This window comes from Myotis daubentonii, chromosome 5 (genome assembly GCF_963259705.1).
Source record: "Myotis daubentonii chromosome 5, mMyoDau2.1, whole genome shotgun sequence".
Taxonomy (NCBI): domain Eukaryota; kingdom Metazoa; phylum Chordata; class Mammalia; order Chiroptera; family Vespertilionidae; genus Myotis; species Myotis daubentonii.
The window spans coordinates 1,084,608-1,101,492 of record NC_081844.1 but is presented as its reverse complement, the minus strand read 5'-3'; the positions used below and the strand labels follow the sequence as shown (position 1 = coordinate 1,101,492).

Below are 16,885 nucleotides of genomic sequence, written 5' to 3'. Positions count from 1 at the left end.
ACCAGGAGGTCACAGCTCGATTCCCGGTCAGGGCACAGGCCCGGGTTGTGGGCTCCATCCCCAGTGTGGGGCGTGCAGGAGGCAGCCGATCCATGATTCTCTCTCATCATTGATGTTTCTCTCGCTCCCTCTCCCTTCCTCTCTGAAGTCAATAAAAATAGATTTAAAAAAATGTCACAGGGGTCAACCTTCGCTCAAAGCACTGGACGTACCGTTGTGCATCCATCCCAGGGGCGCCGGGCGAGATGCCAGTGCACGGGTGACTAAGTGGGAGGCTTAGCAGAGACCCTTACCCCAGGAACTGCGCGCCAGAGGGTCCGACTTCGATCAGGCGGCTGGCCAGGCCTTCTCCCTCCACCATCGGGGGCATGGTCGCCAGGCGGTGGCGTTTCACCAGGCGGCAGGTGACCCGTGTGGGGGCCGTGCACTTCCTCGGCGGGATGATGATGCGGAGCCCGTGGTGTCTGCAGCCGCGCATGGCGCCCCCGCGGGCGTCCACCATGAAGCTGACCAGGAAGCTGCAAGGGGGGGCAGAGGTCAGACGCGTGGGCGAGGTCGGAGGCAGGGGCCCAGGTCCCGGCCAGGCGACTTCTGTCCCTCACGCCTGGTTCTCAGACATCGGGTATTCATACGCATGGTGGGGACAAACTGGTCCTTAAACGTTCTCTCGCTTTATACCAGTGCCTTGATGGCTGTTGTGTTGCTTTAATTTTTGTGTTGTTTTTACCTGTAACCTAAGACAATCTCTGCTACCTTGTGTTGACTGTAAATTTAAAATCTATCCAACTGACAGTGGCATGGAATTATGTGACAGCTCTGAGGGTCTCCCTGTCACAGAACTTCCGCCTGCACGTCCTGAAAACCCATGGAAGTCAGGGTGGGATGGAGCAGTTAATTCCACTGGACTTTTCCAAGTTACATCGTGTCCAGCTCATTTCAATATAAACTATGACTTAAGAGGCCCCCCCACTGGGGCACACGCATCAGCTCCATGTGGACGGGCGGGCCCTGTGGAGGGAGGGGGTCTGGGCATCGTGAATGTCCCCAAATTACAAGAGAGTGTGGAAAACCACAGCTAGTAATTTAGCCACGTGGAGGCATCTCTTCCTTTTGCTCCGTTCCTGCCAGGCTTGAGGTTCATGGACAGCCTGGTCCACGGGGCCGGCACGCGTCTGTGGCGAGGCAAGGGCTGGTCTAACCGGAAGGGCTTCCTTCGGGAGGGGCGGGTGCATGCAGTGGGGACTCGCTTGGTCAAGAGGCAGAAATTAGGCGACCTGACCGGCATTTCCATTGCACCTGCGAGGCTCTGATACCAAAACAGCAAGAGGAAAGCAGCCTCCAGGTGAGTTAGGCTCAGCCAGCACACCATGCCGGACCCCCGCCCTGGCACCGAGTCCATGACTGCAGCCCAAACCCTGGAACAGTCAATCCAAGAAATGATGGGCAGAAGCACCATGCGTCTGCTCTGTTAGACGAGTGGAGGAAGAGCTTAGCGTCCCTCACAGCAGGCCGGAGCTCACGCACGTGGCTAAGCAGGAGTCCTGCTGCTCTCAGCACAGAAGGGACGGACAGCCCAGGGCCTGTCAGCAGGCGTGCGGGGACAGCGAGGCTGCAGCCGTGCCCCATGCGTGGCCAGCCAGCCTGGGAGAACAATCCACAGTGCAGGACCGAATGTGGATGTTTCTGGTCTTGATCAAAATGCAGTAAGAGGTTAGCTGCTTTTCTTACCACTAGGTATAAATTTAAATATAAATTCTCAAAAAATATTTTTTAAAATGTACTGTTGTGCAAAAGAATGGAAGAGCTAGTTAACATGGATGAATCTAAAGGTTTCCTTTCCATTCTGTCCTTTTTATTGGGCTACATTTACGCTGACGTTTATGAACCCCGAGAAAGGCTATTCAAGTGCCAACCAGCGCTGCTGCCACTCCCTGCACTGTTCCTGGCGTCCCCTGGTTTGCTCATCTCTTGCTTACTGTCACCCTGCGGGAGACGGGCGCAGGCCCCGAGGAACCCTGCGGCCCACCCGCCTGCCCCTGCAGGACCCCGCACTGTCTGCCCGTCGGAGGCCCTGGGCAGTCTGCTCAGGCACCTGCTGTGTCCGGACCTGTCCATTGGGGTGGCTTGCTGCCTCCACACCTGTGCACCTCGGACCCTGCGGCGCGCCCCCTACTGGGGACTCCACCCAGGGGATGAAGGGCTGTATTCCTGGCTGGAACCGGGTCTCAGTACATCAGATCCTGTCTCTGTGTCATCGGCTGCTCCTGTGAAACCCTCTTGTTCTCGTTTGCTCGTTTCCAGCTCCATGTTCCCCTCCTGCCACGTGTCACCCTCCCACTGAGGGCCGGCCCCCTGCTGGCAACTGAGGACACAGACAGCGGAGCCGTGGCGACTGCCCCCGACGTCCCCGGAGGGTTTCGCTGACTTCCCTGGTGACGGGGAAGGTGGTGGCAGCAGCCCGGGTCCCCAGTCCCAGCACAGTGTGTGGAGGTGACAGGTAACGGCTGAACCAGCTAACGAGTGGGGCAGTGCAAAGAGCAAGTTGTGCGATGGCCGCAGTTGTGTCTAACCACCAGAGAAGATGGCAAAGGCAGTTGTTTAACTCTCTGGTCTCTGGACAACCATCCAGTCACAACTCCTTCAAGCGACCACCCACAGGCGTTACAGCTTGTCGGAGAGCAAAAACCCGTCTCGAGTAACATGATGACAGGATGAACAGCTAATAACAAAGCTGAGTGTAGACTTGTAAATGCAAAGCCGTCTTCCACTGAGGGGGAATAAGCGAGACAGTTCAAGTTCTACGAGGTGATGATGGAAAGTTTTAGATAAAAGTCAGCATGCTGATCACTTAGCCCCCACAGTTCCTGACAGAACATCAGCTAAGCATTTTCCTTAAAAATGTCACATGATAAAAGGTGTCCCTACTTGGACCGGGAGTAGAATGAGTGGGTGTTGTGTGTAGAACAATTTCAACCACAGAGCAGGGTGGAAGAGACTGCTTTTTGTGCCGCAGGAAGAGGGAAGGAGTAGGTACGGCCGTGCGGTGATGGGCACTAGACTTGGTAAAGCAAGTGCACTTTCCTCCCATCATCAGGCGGTGACCACTGGGAGACAGCGCCTGAAGGACTGAGGCGCGGCCCCAGGGAGAGCACAGCTGAGCACGTGCAGGGCTGGCGTGCGAGAGCCGTGTCTGTGAACCAGGGGCTCGCGGCTGCCGACAGGGGTGCGGACTGAGTCACGTGGGCAGAGACACGGAGGCCTGAACGCTGGTGCCGCCACCTCCCTTCCCCGACGCCCGCACGATGTTATATATCCCGAGTGTCTTTAAATTTACAGTACAAGACAACACCTAAGAAACAAATGGAGGAACTGACATGTTCCGAATGCCCACAGTGAACCCGGAACTCGGCTGAGGCAGTTTCATATGACAATGAAGTTTCTACTAGTTTATGAACGCCCCTCTTTAAATAAAATGTAAAATACTGTCCCAGAGCAGGCACCCTGCCTCTGTGTCGCTCTGGGAGCCACTGATCCGCCCAGGCCGGGACGTGCTGCTGGGACCCCAGGCAAGTCACTTCCTGTCTTTAGGTTTCAGTTTCCTCGCCCATAAAATGAGACTTTCACCAACACGCCACGGGGGCCTCAGTGTTCCGTGTGTGCCGGTCACTGTAGCCAGGCAGGACCCCCTGAAAGGCCCTCTCTCAGATGCTCCGGAAGAATTCCCACTTGGAGGATAAACAGCTATCGCTCTGGGAAGTAGGCACCATGCTTGCTCCGTGGTTAACCCAGTAAAAGAGCAGTTTTGCAGAAAATGTGCACACACTGTACTGAGCATTGACTTTAAAGCTCTACAGACAAAAAAAATCACGTGACATACTCGGCTTAAACCGCTTATCTTACTTTGGGTGGAATTCAGCAATCATGCAAATTAGAAACTCTTATTGAGAGGTTTTCGAAATTGTGAGATAAGTGTTATCACAATTTAAAAGGGAGGAAAGCAAAAGCAACCCACCATGATTATGCAGATGACTTGCCTACAAAGAGGCGATTTGATTAGCTAAACAGATACATGCTTCAGAGACAGAAAACAGGGCTCTGCCTGCTGAGGAGCACGCCTCCACCCCAAAGTCACCAAGGCTTCGGTTCCCGTTCAATGCACCCAGGACCGCGAGGGCGGGTGGGGAGGAAGTGCAGCATTCGGTTAGTTATGGGGTGAAAACAGGAAGAAAACGTCCAGGGTGCTTCAGTGAGCCAGCACACCCCCAGGAGGCCCGTCAGTTCGACCTGATTCTGGCGAGAAGACGAGGCGTGGTGACGTGGGGAGCTCCCCCCCTCTCTCCCTCCAAGCCCTCCTGCGCCCCGACTCCCAGACTGAACATGATGGGAAGTGCCTCTGAAGACAGTGGCTCAGCTTTATCAGAATCACCAGTCACTAATCACTCGCAACGTTCATGTGTAGAAACATCCCATTTAGTGTTTCAGAGAAACTAAAGGGGTGGCTATGATTTTCAAATTGGGGTCTATGAGGCCGTCTTATCTGTGCACGGTCTGCAGGTGACGATGACTGTAACAAAAACGCCCTGGTCGGCAGTCTGATAAGAACCTTCAGGAATAAACTGTTGGACTAACACAGCGCGATTCCAAGCTCTCAGAAGCTGCACTTAAAGCAGCATCCCAGGGAGATGGACCACTAACCAACTCTCAGCCTTCGGTTCACCTAAGAACAGTTTTTAAGCCACTTAAAATCATAACCTTTCCTATGACTTTAAAACAGGCCAACTGATTGGTGTAATTGCTGGGAACAACTTTTTCCTCACAAAAGGAGCTAAGATGTGGAGAGCCTCGGCCAAGCCTTTCCCAGGAGGTCTGCGTGAGTCCTGGCACCGTCCCAGCCGCTTCCCAATGAGGTAACTGATGCCCACGTTCCCTCCACTGCAGAGCAAGGGGCACTCAGCCAGGGCGCGGCCTGGAGACACGCCGGCCCAGCGTCCCTGGGAGGTGTGCGCACTGAAGCACCCTGGGGTGCGGGGGGAGGCGGGGGCGGGCAGGAGGGGCGATGCAGTCACCTGCTGTTGTCACGGTCGAGACATGGAGAGGTGCGGCTGCAACAGAACAGACACTTTAGCACAGAGAAGGAGTGGGCGAACATCAAGAAGGAATCAGAGGCGACTTCTGACCGAAATGCACTGTCATTCCCCACCCGTCTCCATCCGGAGGAGATGGAAACAGCCATGAGGCATCCCTCTGCCCACATGCTGAGGGGTCGGGGTGGGCTCCGCGGCTCCCCACCAGGGCCCTGGGGCTCGGGGAACCCTGGGCACCCCTGCAGCCCCGCTCCCTGCTTAGCACTGGCCATGGGGCCCTGTGCACAGCCAAGTGTCCAGGAGACCACACACCATCAAAGGCATTCAAAGGAGAGGGACAGAGCCTGGGATTGGTGACCACGGTCAATGCTTCCTACGTCATGGCAATGCCCTTTGGCCACTGCGGAAGACATGTGAACACAAAAGGCACAATTTAAAGACTGGCTTCCATGACAAGCCATGACATAGCAACTAGGAGGCAGAGAAGGTACGTGAATTACCTACTGGCAGGGAATGGAAGCTATGCAAGTCTGAGCACTCGTTCAAGGCTCTCGCCTTGCTGGGGGGGGGGGGAGCTGCTCAGGGTGCCCCCCCTGCTCGGGGCTTACCCTGCTCGCTGCTGTGGCTGGGGCTGCCCCACTCCCCAGGCATTTTCTCTGCCTCTGGCTCACTCGTGTCTGACGTACAAAAGGATACATTTATGGGACCAGAAAGCCAACCTTACAAAATAGTTGTTTAACATCTTAAACATCGTTTTCTTCATCCAAAAGCATTGACCTTCATGTACCTTCAGAAAGCTGGGGTGTTTGGAACATGTGAACCACCAAGTTAACTGCTCTGCACACTTAACATTAATGCTGCCCAAGGAGCAGCCGTCTCGGCTCCTGGGATCTAACTACCACTCCCCTGGGCTAATGTCCTCACATGCTTTTTAATGGACTTTATTTCTGGGCATAGTTTTAGGTTCACGGCAAAATGGTCTTCAACATGTTTTTCTGAAAAAGACCAATTTTTTTTTTTATTGATTTTTTACAGAGAGGAAGGGAGAGAGATAGAGAGTTAGAAACATCGATGAGCGAGAAACATCGATCAGCTGCCTCCTGCACACCTCCCACTGGGGATGTGCCCGCAACCCAGGTACATGCCCTTGACCGGAATCGAACCTGGGACAGTCCACAGGCTGATGCTCTATCCACTGAGCCAAACCGATTTCGGCAAAAAAAGACCAATTTTTTAATGGACTTCTGGTTGCTCTATCTTGCAGGATAACATGATGAATTGACACTTAACTGTTGGCATGTGGCTACCATTGAAATCTAAAAATAAAGGCCTTCGGAATCATATTAAAATGGATCACAAAGCTGGCCGTTACCAAGCACGGAGCCTCACTCACTGAGCGCTTGGGAAATGGAGAAGAACCGTGAATTCAGGCTCGTGCCCAAATCCTGCCATGTAACACCTGGGATGCTAGCAACACCTGCTGGCCCGATCCTGAGTGAGTAACAAACTCTCTCAGGAGCAACAGAAATCTTGCTGCAGCCCTTCCTTTGCCGGTGACTGGCTGTGATGGGTAGTCGGGTGGTTTTAGCTGCCGACACCTCCTCTTGGGTGGCCGTGGACACGAGCCACTAGAGACAGGCAGAGGCGGAAGGAGGTGCCAACATGGCCTACGGGTGCAGCTGTGTCTTCCATGAACCTAGAGGCCTTGTGGGGTCCACAGGAACCACATACACCGTGAGCCGCAGTGCACAGAAAAGCTCCCTGAATTACTTCCTCTGTCAAAAATGTTTCTTTTCTAACTTTCTGGGCAGATTCGAAGTGGCTTAACAATTCACCCAAGAATCTCGGTTCCTTGAAAAATACATGTAAAAACGACAACTCAGGAGCCCGGTGTGGAATGAGTAAAACTGTAACAATCACCCTGGCCAGTTTTGCTCAGTGGATAGAGCGTTGGCCCTCCGACTGAAGGGTCCTGGGTTCAGTTCTGGTCAAGGGCATGCACCTGGTTTGCAGGCTCGATCCCTGACCCTGGTTGGAGTGTGTGCAGGAGGCAGCTAATCAATGTGTCTCTCTTATATACATGTTTCTCTGTCTCTCCCCCTCCATTCCCCTCTCTCTAAAAAATCAATGGATATCAATGAAACAATATCCTTGGATGAGGATTAACAGCGACAAAAAAACAACAACAAAAAACACCCCACCAAAAAAACCCCAAACTAAGAAACCAACGTTACATATGAAATCATGAACGCTATTCGTGTACATTAACATGGTGACAGCGTTTAAACACCAGGAGCAGCAGCACTGAGCGATCAGTGGGAACCCCATGGGTCCAAGTCCTGTGCTGTGTGTTTGTTCAAATGCCACAGCACAGGCCTTACTAGATGCCCAGTCGCCTGGCAACAGTAACAGTGAGGCCCACATCACACCAGGACCAGGACTGCACAGGGAGGTTCTTTAGATGATTTGGAATACACTTTGCTTAACTCAGTGGTTCTCAACCTTCTGGCCCTTTAAATACAGCTCCTCATGTTGTGACCCAACCATAAAATTATTTCCGTTGCTACTTCATAACTGTAATGTTGGTGCTGTTATGAATCGTCATGTAAATATCAGATATGCAGGATGGTCTTAGGCGACCCCTGTGAAAGGGTCGTTCGACCGCCAAAGGGGTCGCGACCCACAGGTTGAGAACCGCTGGAGCTGGTTTGGGATTTGTGAGTGATCTGGATGGTGTATGGGGAGTGTGTAAATACTGACGAGAACCTATTGAGTCCTCTTCTTTCTAGACAAAAATGCTAATTGTATAAGAACTACGTGCCCCTACAGTTCTCTGTGGGATTCGTAACATAACGTGCACCTTCAGAAAAACGCTGACCGTCTGCCTGCCGTGCCCAGGTCACATGCAGAGGGGGAGGCGGGCTCGGGGTCTGGCGGGGGTGCCCCGAAGGGAGCATCACGTTTTTCCTTCCACAGGCTGTCTGCCAACTTCACATCACACACAGGTGTGCTTCTTCAAGGCCGCCCATCTCACTGAGCCCTGCTCCTGAGTGCCTGGCACACACGGGCCCTTTGCAGAATTCAGCCACGTGTCAGGAGTTTGTACAGGTTAATTATCTAGGTCTCCATCATAATCAGAGCTTCGTTAGGCCAAGATGGTCCTTTCTCACAGTTTGTGTAAAACACACATATCTGGATACCGGCACTTACAGAAATCACTCCACAGAGACGCCGCTGTGACCGGCGGGGCCTGGCACGTTAAGGCTCCCGGGTGATTCTACTGCCCGGCCAGAGTTTAGGATATATGGTCAGCGATCACCTTTCAAGTTCACAGAAGAACTGGTTTATTAGAGACCAAGATTAAAGACCCTTATCTCACTAAGTGATTAACCTTTAACCACTGAGGCTCTAGGTTTTGACTCCTGTAAATTCGGCCATTAATAGTAAATTACATTGTGCCTGGCCGGTGTGCTCAGTGGTTCAGTGACAACCTATGAACCAGGAGGTCATGGTTCGATTCCTGGTCAGGGCACATGCCTGGGTTTCAGGCTTGATCCCCAGTAGGAGGCGTGCAGGAGGCAGTTGGTCAATGATTCTCTCATCATTGATGTTTCTCTCTCTCTCTCCCTCTCCCTTCCTCTCTGAAATCAATAAAAATATATTTTAAAAAGGTAGTACATTACATTGTGCTTAAAACAACCCTTCGCCCCTGGGCTGGGGATGGCCTGGGCTGCGCTGGTGCTGGGGTCTAACCTACCACCCTCACGTTCCAGGGCCAACTCCTTTCTCCTCCTCACTGTTCAGAAAGTTGGTAGCAGAATGCAACGTTATGCTTTTTGAATAATCAATAGGTCAGATGTTAACGATCTCATTTTACACTTAGAATATGTAAGTAAATTGGGATGAGGTTTAATTTGGTTTTTATTCCCTTGCATAATTCTTGCATTAGGAACCTGCTTATGTTTTTTTAATAAGGAAAAGAGTACTTTGATAATTTTCTATGTCTATGGACCTAGTTTTATAGTCTATGAATCTTTAGTAGAAGCTTAGACTATGAGGTGCAAACTTTGTAACTACAATGCCTCTGAATGCCTTCCTGGAAAGAGACTTATTTTAGAATAATGGCAACAAGGAAGGTCCACCATTCAAATCATGCTGGGCATTACGGATAAGGAGTTTGGAACCATTTAAGCCAAAATGTTCGATTTAGTTAGATAACATATGGGTAGGGCTTTAAAAGGTGGTTAAGTGAGCAAATACTGTAAGAGTTTACATATAATTATGAAATTACTAGATGAATAAAAGTAATAGAATGAAAGGGAAAATGCAACTGCGAAGTGCTACCACTTACAACTCCTTCCAGAACTTATGGTCCACGTAACTGAGTTCTATGCCTTCAGGACATCTTTCAGTAGATTACCATTATTAACTCAAAGCCCTACGTTTTTAGAGAGCTGATGTGGAAGGCGGCATTTCTCAGTGGCTGCTGGCTCGGGCAGGTGACTGAGCTGACAGGTGCCCTCCAGGCCCTACTGCCTACTGCACAGGACTCCTCCTTCTGCCTGTGTGACTCCAGCCTCCAGCCTCGGGGAACATCCTTTCAGTGCCTTCACTCGTGGGAAGAGGCATTTGTGACCTGGTCAGGTCACCTCAGTAACTAAAACCGTCCAGAACGCAAACACTCCTGCCCTTCCTTTCAAGACGTCTCAAAGCCCCGGCAGCTGCTGGTTAGTGAGCAAGCTGTCTGACGCAGTGCTACCAGTTACTTTAAAACGTCAGCTTTTCTATGTGCAATTCAACCCTTTCTGCTGGTTTGTCCACGCAGATGGGGCCCAGGGTGGACAAAGCTGTGTTATTTACAAGTTTAAACGAAGGTCACGTCCCTTGTAAGCTGGCCGCCAGCTACGCCACCGCACAAAGCTGCTGCTGTCCACTCGTCCCTTCCCTGATCTGGACACAGGACACCACGACTCACCCTGAGTGGATGGGGCTGGAAGAAAGGGCCACATTGTCCAGGTGCTCGGGGCCCCAGCTGAGGCGGTAGGCGTTCCTCTCCGCCTCCTTGGCGAGCGCTGACACCTGGACACAAAGGACACGGCTCAGGGACACGGCTCTCTCCCTTCCCTCCGACGACAAGGTACCCGCCTCGGAAAGGGGCACCTCAGACAGTGGCACTGCCTGGAAAAGCCCCTTTAAAATGTGAGGCCGAGGTGCTCAGGTACTTGGTAACACATTCCCGCTTAGGATGTTATTGATGTTGGATCACTGTCGCTGTCTTTGAAGAGGGTGGGTGTCCGTGTACCCAGCCAGCCTGAACTCTAACATCCTACCCAATGCCAGTATTTCCTAATAAACGACATCTTTTCTCTAGATAACCACCTAACACGGAGACGCAGGTGGCCGCGCCGTTCATCTCAGGCCTCGGACGGACGCACCTCCCCGCCCCACCCTCTAATGGAGACCTCCTGGAGGAGTCGGTCTTCATACTCAATCTCCCCAGAGGAGCTCAATAGCTGGAGAAACAAGCAGTACATTGTTTTAGAAAAACTCCGCTATTGAGAAATCTAGGGAACATTTTCCGTGTTTTAGGAAAAAATCCTCAAATCTCTTACCCTAGCCCATGACTAGCTCAGCTGATTTTTTTTTTTAAGACGAAAAGGCTTTCTTTGGCTCCTTCCTGCAGCAGTGAGGCTCCCTCCCTGCTGAGGGGACAAAGTGCGCCCGCAGTCACGTACCTGGTGGCTGGGGATCACAACGGTGTCGTCGATCATGGCGCTGTCCCTCAGGTAGGAGGCGTGGCTCAGGGTGTGCGACCTGTCGGAACTGAAGGACCGGAGGCTGGCAGGTGAGCAGAGGCCGTGATCACGCACCCACGGCGGGGCAGGGCAGGGAGGAGGGCATGGGGAGCCGAGCAGGAGAGCGAAGAGAGCGTGCAGTTAGCTGCCGGGACCTTCCTGGGGACAGGCCGCGGTGCAGGGAGGACGCGGGCTCTGTGCCACCCGTTCCCGTCACCCTGAGGGAACACACCCTCTGCCCGGCGCTGCCACCCAATGGCAGGGGCCCCAGGGGACCAGGAGTCAGAATCTGACACTCCTAATCTGACTCCTGCTCTCCCCAGAAAGGTTTGAGGCCGGCAACTGGCGCTCACTAGCCGCCGGCACACAAATTCACGCAGGAAATAACTGCAGGGCTGATCGCCAACATCTGAGCCAAATGTTCATCGCCCTGCAACTGGGAAGTATGAGGGGACAGCCAGCCCGAGGCAAGAACAGGGCGACAGGCAGGTTTCCGTGTGCCCTCACCCATCCGGCGGCGGTGACCGAGGGCTGGGAACCCCGGGAGGCAGGGACGGGGACAGCCGCATGCAGGCTTCCTGAGGAAACAGCCCCTGGCTGTGTCCCTCATGGCCACTCAGAGGCCAGCACTGCCCCTCGCATGTCCTGTGCTGTGCGATGACACAGGCACACAGAAAGCGTTTCTAAGCACCGACCAGACCCAGACACGTCAGCCAGCACAAAGCCACTGCCGGGGGGACCGGGGGAGGCTGGTTCACACGGGCTCAGGCCTGGACAGCGAAGGCTTTGGTGAGAGCTGAGCGTCAGTGCTCTGAGCCACATGCTCCGACGTGAGGAGTGAAAGCTGACATCTCATAGAGGAAGTGACATTCCTTCCCAGCCCACCTGCATGCTCAACTGACCAATGGGTGGATAGCCTCAGTGAGCGAACTTTCATGCGTGTCAGCCCAGGTCTAAAGATCTACATTCAAAGTATCAGGCCACAGCCCACAGGGGGCTGAGCCATGATCCCACGGTGTCTACAGACGCCAAGGCGTGCACCCTCCAGCCGGCAGGTGTGGCCGTGAGGCGTGTGGAATTGTGAACTAAATGTCGAGCTGGCCCACTTATCAGCAACTGTTTTCATTTTGCAACTACACCTAATTTTGTAAGCCACACACTGACCTTCACGAGGTGTCAGCTGAGCCAGCCCGTTGTCTCTGAGAAACTGCTGCTGGGCGGTAGTGTGTGCGGGGGGAGGGGGGGTCCTTCTCCCCACCCTGCTCCAGGCCTTATGCCTGAGCATTACAGGTGCGACGTGACACGAGTCCAAGGAGGGGACTTCCTGACCGAGCGTTTACACCTACAGGGACTGCGTGTTTCTGCTAAGACGGAATCTAGGCCGAGTGTGAGAGGTCCCTCTCTTATGTTTCCCAGGCTCCTGGTGGAGACAGAGGGTCTAGACAGCCCAGGGCACCACGGGGCCACTGGGGGCTCAGTCCTGGGGGCAGGGCAGCCCCACTTATAGGTGTGCCTTGGGTTTCAACAGTGCACGTTCCATAATGGGGTGCAGGGCACTGTGAGTGACCTTAGCCTGGCCTTGAATTGGGGATGGGATTAAATTACTTGGGGGGGGGGTCTTTCATTTCAGCCAATCTTGTCTCCCTTAAGAAACGGAATAACTGTTTTTCTCCTGCTTCAAACGCAGACACTTAAGCTTCGCTCTGGTGAGAAGTGGGCCAAGGAGGAGACCACACAGCAGGCGCCTCCTGAAGGGCCAGGGCCGTCCCTGGGCTCCACCAGCCCCCGGGGCTCCACAGGGCTGACCTGTTCATCCATCATCTCTCTCCACGGCTTTGGACTGCGAAGACCCAGACGGCGACTTCCATGGTTACAGGCACTAACTAGATTTACGTAGGCGGGCAGGGCCCCAGGTTCAGGGCGGAGGCCTGCTCCTCACAGCAGGTGGACACGCCCACCAGGTAGGACTGGCCCTGACATGCAGCCCTGGGACAGGGGCAACAGGTCAGCAGGGATAGGAGCAGACCCCACGGTAAACACGGCCTCGACCAGACCTCGTGACGAGGCTGCTGCCATGGTCCAACATAGACAGAGGCAGCTGGGACTGGGTTCCACTCCCAGGGACACAGCACCACTGGCTGGCTGTCCACTTTAGGGGTGAGGGGTTAAGGGGCTCATTTGGCCCTTAAGATACGAAGCCACATTCTGCCGTCACCGTGGCCACCTGCCTAACCCAAGGTCAATCTCCCCGCTGGTATGCACCCCAAGAGGAAAGGAATAGAGAGAAGAAAGGAAAGGAAGAGACGAGGTAACACAACCACAAAAAGAGATTAGGGAAGAGAGAGAGAGGGGGGGGAGAGGGGGAGGGGGAGATTAGGATATGTGGACGGGGGGGGGGGCAGCTGGAAGGAGAATGAATCCACTGGAACCATCTGTCTGCATGTCTCTACCTGTGGGATTTTATTCTGGCTCACTCTGCATCCTACAGCGCTAATTATTATTGAGGCAACGCTTATGATTTTGAATTGCTCTTTTGTTCTATTTAGTTACAGACATATTGAAGTGAAATAATGTTAAGTATTCCAATAGCAGAGAATTATTCTATCTGAAGGAAAAAATGACCAGCACAGGAGTCTAGAATAATTCACATCTTTGGCCCAGAAACTCATTTGATCTGAAACATTACAAACAAGTTAGAAACAATAGAGTGGCCATGTTTTTTGCATGAAGTCAGAGGCCGCAGACTTCGGTGGATGAGTTTCCCAGACCATGGCATGGAGCCACAGGAGTGGCCATTCCCACCTGCGGGTCGGCTAAGACGTGCTGAAGGCTTGTTATGACCTAAACACAGACCTCCCGCTGGCGCGCTGCTTTACAGACACACATTAGCTTGTATCCAAGTCCCGTCAGTCCGAGAAGGGCAGCGGTGACACGTCTCGGACATTCAGTCATGGTGTCCTCAAGCCCCACTGAAGCAGCAGACACTGACAAGTGCGCGTGTGTTCGCTCCCGCCCAGGGAGCGGCTTCCGTGGCTCGCTGCCGGGTAGGGCTTTACACTGAATCTGGGTAGCGTTTCAGCGTGAAGCACTAATAAAATAAAACGGAAGCAAAACCCGGTCGACTGTGTTCTCCTCGCCGCACATCAACATTGTGCGTCTATTTTTAGTCTTCTGTGCGCCCACAGACACTTCAGGCATCACCATGACCTTTCTATCATCTCAACTGCACACGGGCTAATGGGGTTCCTTGCTGGAGCCACACGAACGCCCCCCAACCACAGGGGGCGCCGTGACAGGTGAATTCATGCCGGGCTTGTTCTAGTTTTCATTCTATTGACACATGTACCTTCCAGCCCGAGCAACTACTCAACTTAATACATAAAAGCCCTAATTTGAGAATTCACCCACGATTTCAGAATGGAAGCGCCCCTGTGAACACAGCACGCACACGCACATCGAGCGGGGAGCAGGGAAATGGATGGGCCGGGAGGGTTATGCTGCCAGCCACGGGCACCTACCTGGGCACGGCACTACTGGAGGCACCAAACAGAGAAACAACGAGAAGGTAAATGGTTACCGACAAAGGTAACATATTCAATTGTCTAAGCAAAACAAAGAAGCACACAGACAACCGTGAACGGAGCCACTGCCTGCAGTTCCATCCGAGACGGCAGGTGGCGGCCTCCTGCTCTGGAAAAGCAACTGGGGCTGAGGCCCCACCGCCCGCCGCCCACCCCGTCCTGACCTGCGGACCCGCGTCAGTCTGAGCAGGATGGGCCAGCCTCAGAGCCCTGCTCGACGGAAAGCATCGCTCTATTCCTCCCAACCCGAGTCCTTCCAGAGGACAAGGGATCCACTCGAGCACTTGTTTCTAATAAAAAAGACGAGGCTGAAAAGAAAGACCTCCCGGCTGACAGCACGCCTACCCATGGACTATGGGGAATGTGCCACAGCCATCAACAACTCACTTATTAAAACCTGAAGTCTTTAAGGATTCTCAGAGCATGATGTCCGCATCCATCCGCGTGTCAGAGTTCACACGGAGCATGCCCCTCACCAGTCCCCGAGGGCCCCCTCCGGCAGCCTGACCCCAGGACTCATCTTCCTCTGCTCACCCAGCCTGAAGCCCTCCACCAGGGCTGGCCGGGCTCAAATCCACGACTGTGATCACTGAGCTCAGAGTTTGAGTCTTCACACCAGCTCAACCGGCAGCAGCTGCCCGCCGAGTCCTCTGGCACCGCCCGGTAGGATGGGTCTCCTGTTCCACCTCAGAGGGACCCCGCCCGGCATGCAGACGTCACCGCCTCCTTCACTGCACTCAGCACCCACTGAGGAACACCATTCCTCCCCAACCAGGAGCCCTGCCTTGGGCTCTGACAAGACCTCGAAGCCCTCCCCACCCTCCCTCCCCGCCACCAGGGCCCCCTGGCACCCCCAGCCTGGCCTCTCCCACCCGCTGGGCTAGGAATTCAGCCATTAGTCATATCTTAGTCACGTCTCTACCTGCAGTGCTCAGGCAAGGCTGGCCCAGGGGGACGCAGGTCACGGGCACCCTGAGCTATTTTAGAAAATGGGGCGGGGGGGGGGGCAGCACTGGCGCGCAGGGAAAATATGTGTCTCTCCGTTTAGAAATGCCTCCCCTTTGGGGCATGGATTTCCTGGACTCAACATGCCGGACAGAGCGTAGAAACGCCAAGATGACAGGTGCCAACTGATGACTGAGGAGCAGAGACACTGCGTGCCCTTCAGGCTGACCACACGCACACCCACATCACAGCCCTGCTTCTGACAGGGAGCCGTGTTCTTCCTCAGAACTTAACAGCCGCCGAGTGCGGGCAGCAGCACCCAAAAGCAGCGCTCTCTGGTACTGCAGCGCCATCACGCCCAGATCGGCCCATCCGCCGGCTCCTGCAGGTCCGGCTCCGAGCGCGGTGCCAGGCCCTGGCGGGTTGTCCTGCCTCCTCTCTCATCGCGTCTCTCTGACCCTCCCTCCAGACAAGCTTTGCTCACAGAAACGACAGCATCCACCGATGCCGGGCTCAGAGGGCCCACAGGCAGAAATGCCCTTTTTACTGGGCCAGAGGGAGGGGGCCGGTGCCTGCAAACCTCTACTTAAAGGGGGACGTCTCTGCTCCTTATAGCTGCTCACGTTACTATTTAATCTCTCCCGGCCTCAGTTTCCCTTCTTGACGTGGGAGGAAGCAGAGAACCCGCTAACCCCAAGGGGGTTTCCTCTGCGTGCCAGCGCCGAGCCTGCTCTCCTGTAGCGGAGTGCCCTCTCCCCGCTGGAGTGCCCCGCACGCCGGCTGTACCTGTCGGAGCGCCCGCCCTCCAGGCTGTAGCGCAGGTACGTCAGCCCGTCCAGGAACTGGCTGCTGGGCAGCGAGTCGTCCCCCAGCTCCTTCAGGTCCTCGGGCCGCAGGTACTCCCCGCCGTCCCCCGTCATCGTGTCGTCTCCTGGAAGCACGCGGGAGAATTACTGGCTGAGTGAGGGCAGCCGACGGAGCCCTGCGCAGCAGGCACACAGAGCCCGTGTGCCGAAGAGTGTGGAAACGCAGAGAAACTGCGTCCGACCCGCATGCCCACGCCTCACCGAGGAGAAGCCACCCCCTGGTTGTAATTCTTTGTTCAGTGTTTTTCCTCATGTCCCTGTCGTGGCAGCTGATTTACAGCCGACGCCAAGTCATCAAGATGCACCAGCAGCGCGCCCCTCCCCCCCCCACACCAACACGGGCACACAGGACATGCACTGACGCTGCTTGACGGGAAGGACCGACCAGGCCCCGGGGGGCACAGGCTGCTTCGGGATGGTGCCCACTGGGGGCTTCGGGGCGGGCGGCTGGTTTGGCGATAGGGGCTTTGTTGGGGTGATCAGGTGAGCGCTGAGATGCAATCTGAGCTGAGGAACCACTGAGCATGTCCTTACAGGACAGGCAGACACGGGACAGCAGGCCCCACGAGCTGCAGGGCTCAGGGCCAGGGCTCAGGGTCCCTGCAGCCACCGAA

At 54.5% G+C, this 16,885-nt stretch overlaps 1 protein-coding gene across 40 annotated transcripts in view; it reads right to left on the bottom strand.

Moving 5' to 3' along the window:
- ANK2 (ankyrin 2) overlaps nucleotides 1–16,885 on the bottom strand; it is a 362,059-nt gene that overhangs the window by 44,958 nt on the left and 300,216 nt on the right. For 20 of the 40 annotated variants that reach the window (XM_059695513.1, XM_059695517.1, XM_059695506.1 and 17 more), the window contains 5 exons: nucleotides 16,192–16,336; nucleotides 10,820–10,922; nucleotides 10,060–10,163; nucleotides 5,067–5,102; nucleotides 294–518 (listed from right to left, as the gene is read on the bottom strand). In XM_059695513.1, coding sequence (XP_059551496.1) covers nucleotides 294–518; nucleotides 5,067–5,102; nucleotides 10,060–10,163; nucleotides 10,820–10,922; nucleotides 16,192–16,336 — 613 coding nt within the window. Of the gene's footprint in view, nucleotides 1–293; nucleotides 519–5,066; nucleotides 5,103–10,059; nucleotides 10,164–10,819; nucleotides 10,923–14,397; nucleotides 14,413–16,191; nucleotides 16,337–16,885 lie in introns of all 40 variants that reach the window. The other 20 variants (XM_059695533.1, XM_059695530.1, XM_059695510.1 and 17 more) reach the window with 4 other exon arrangements.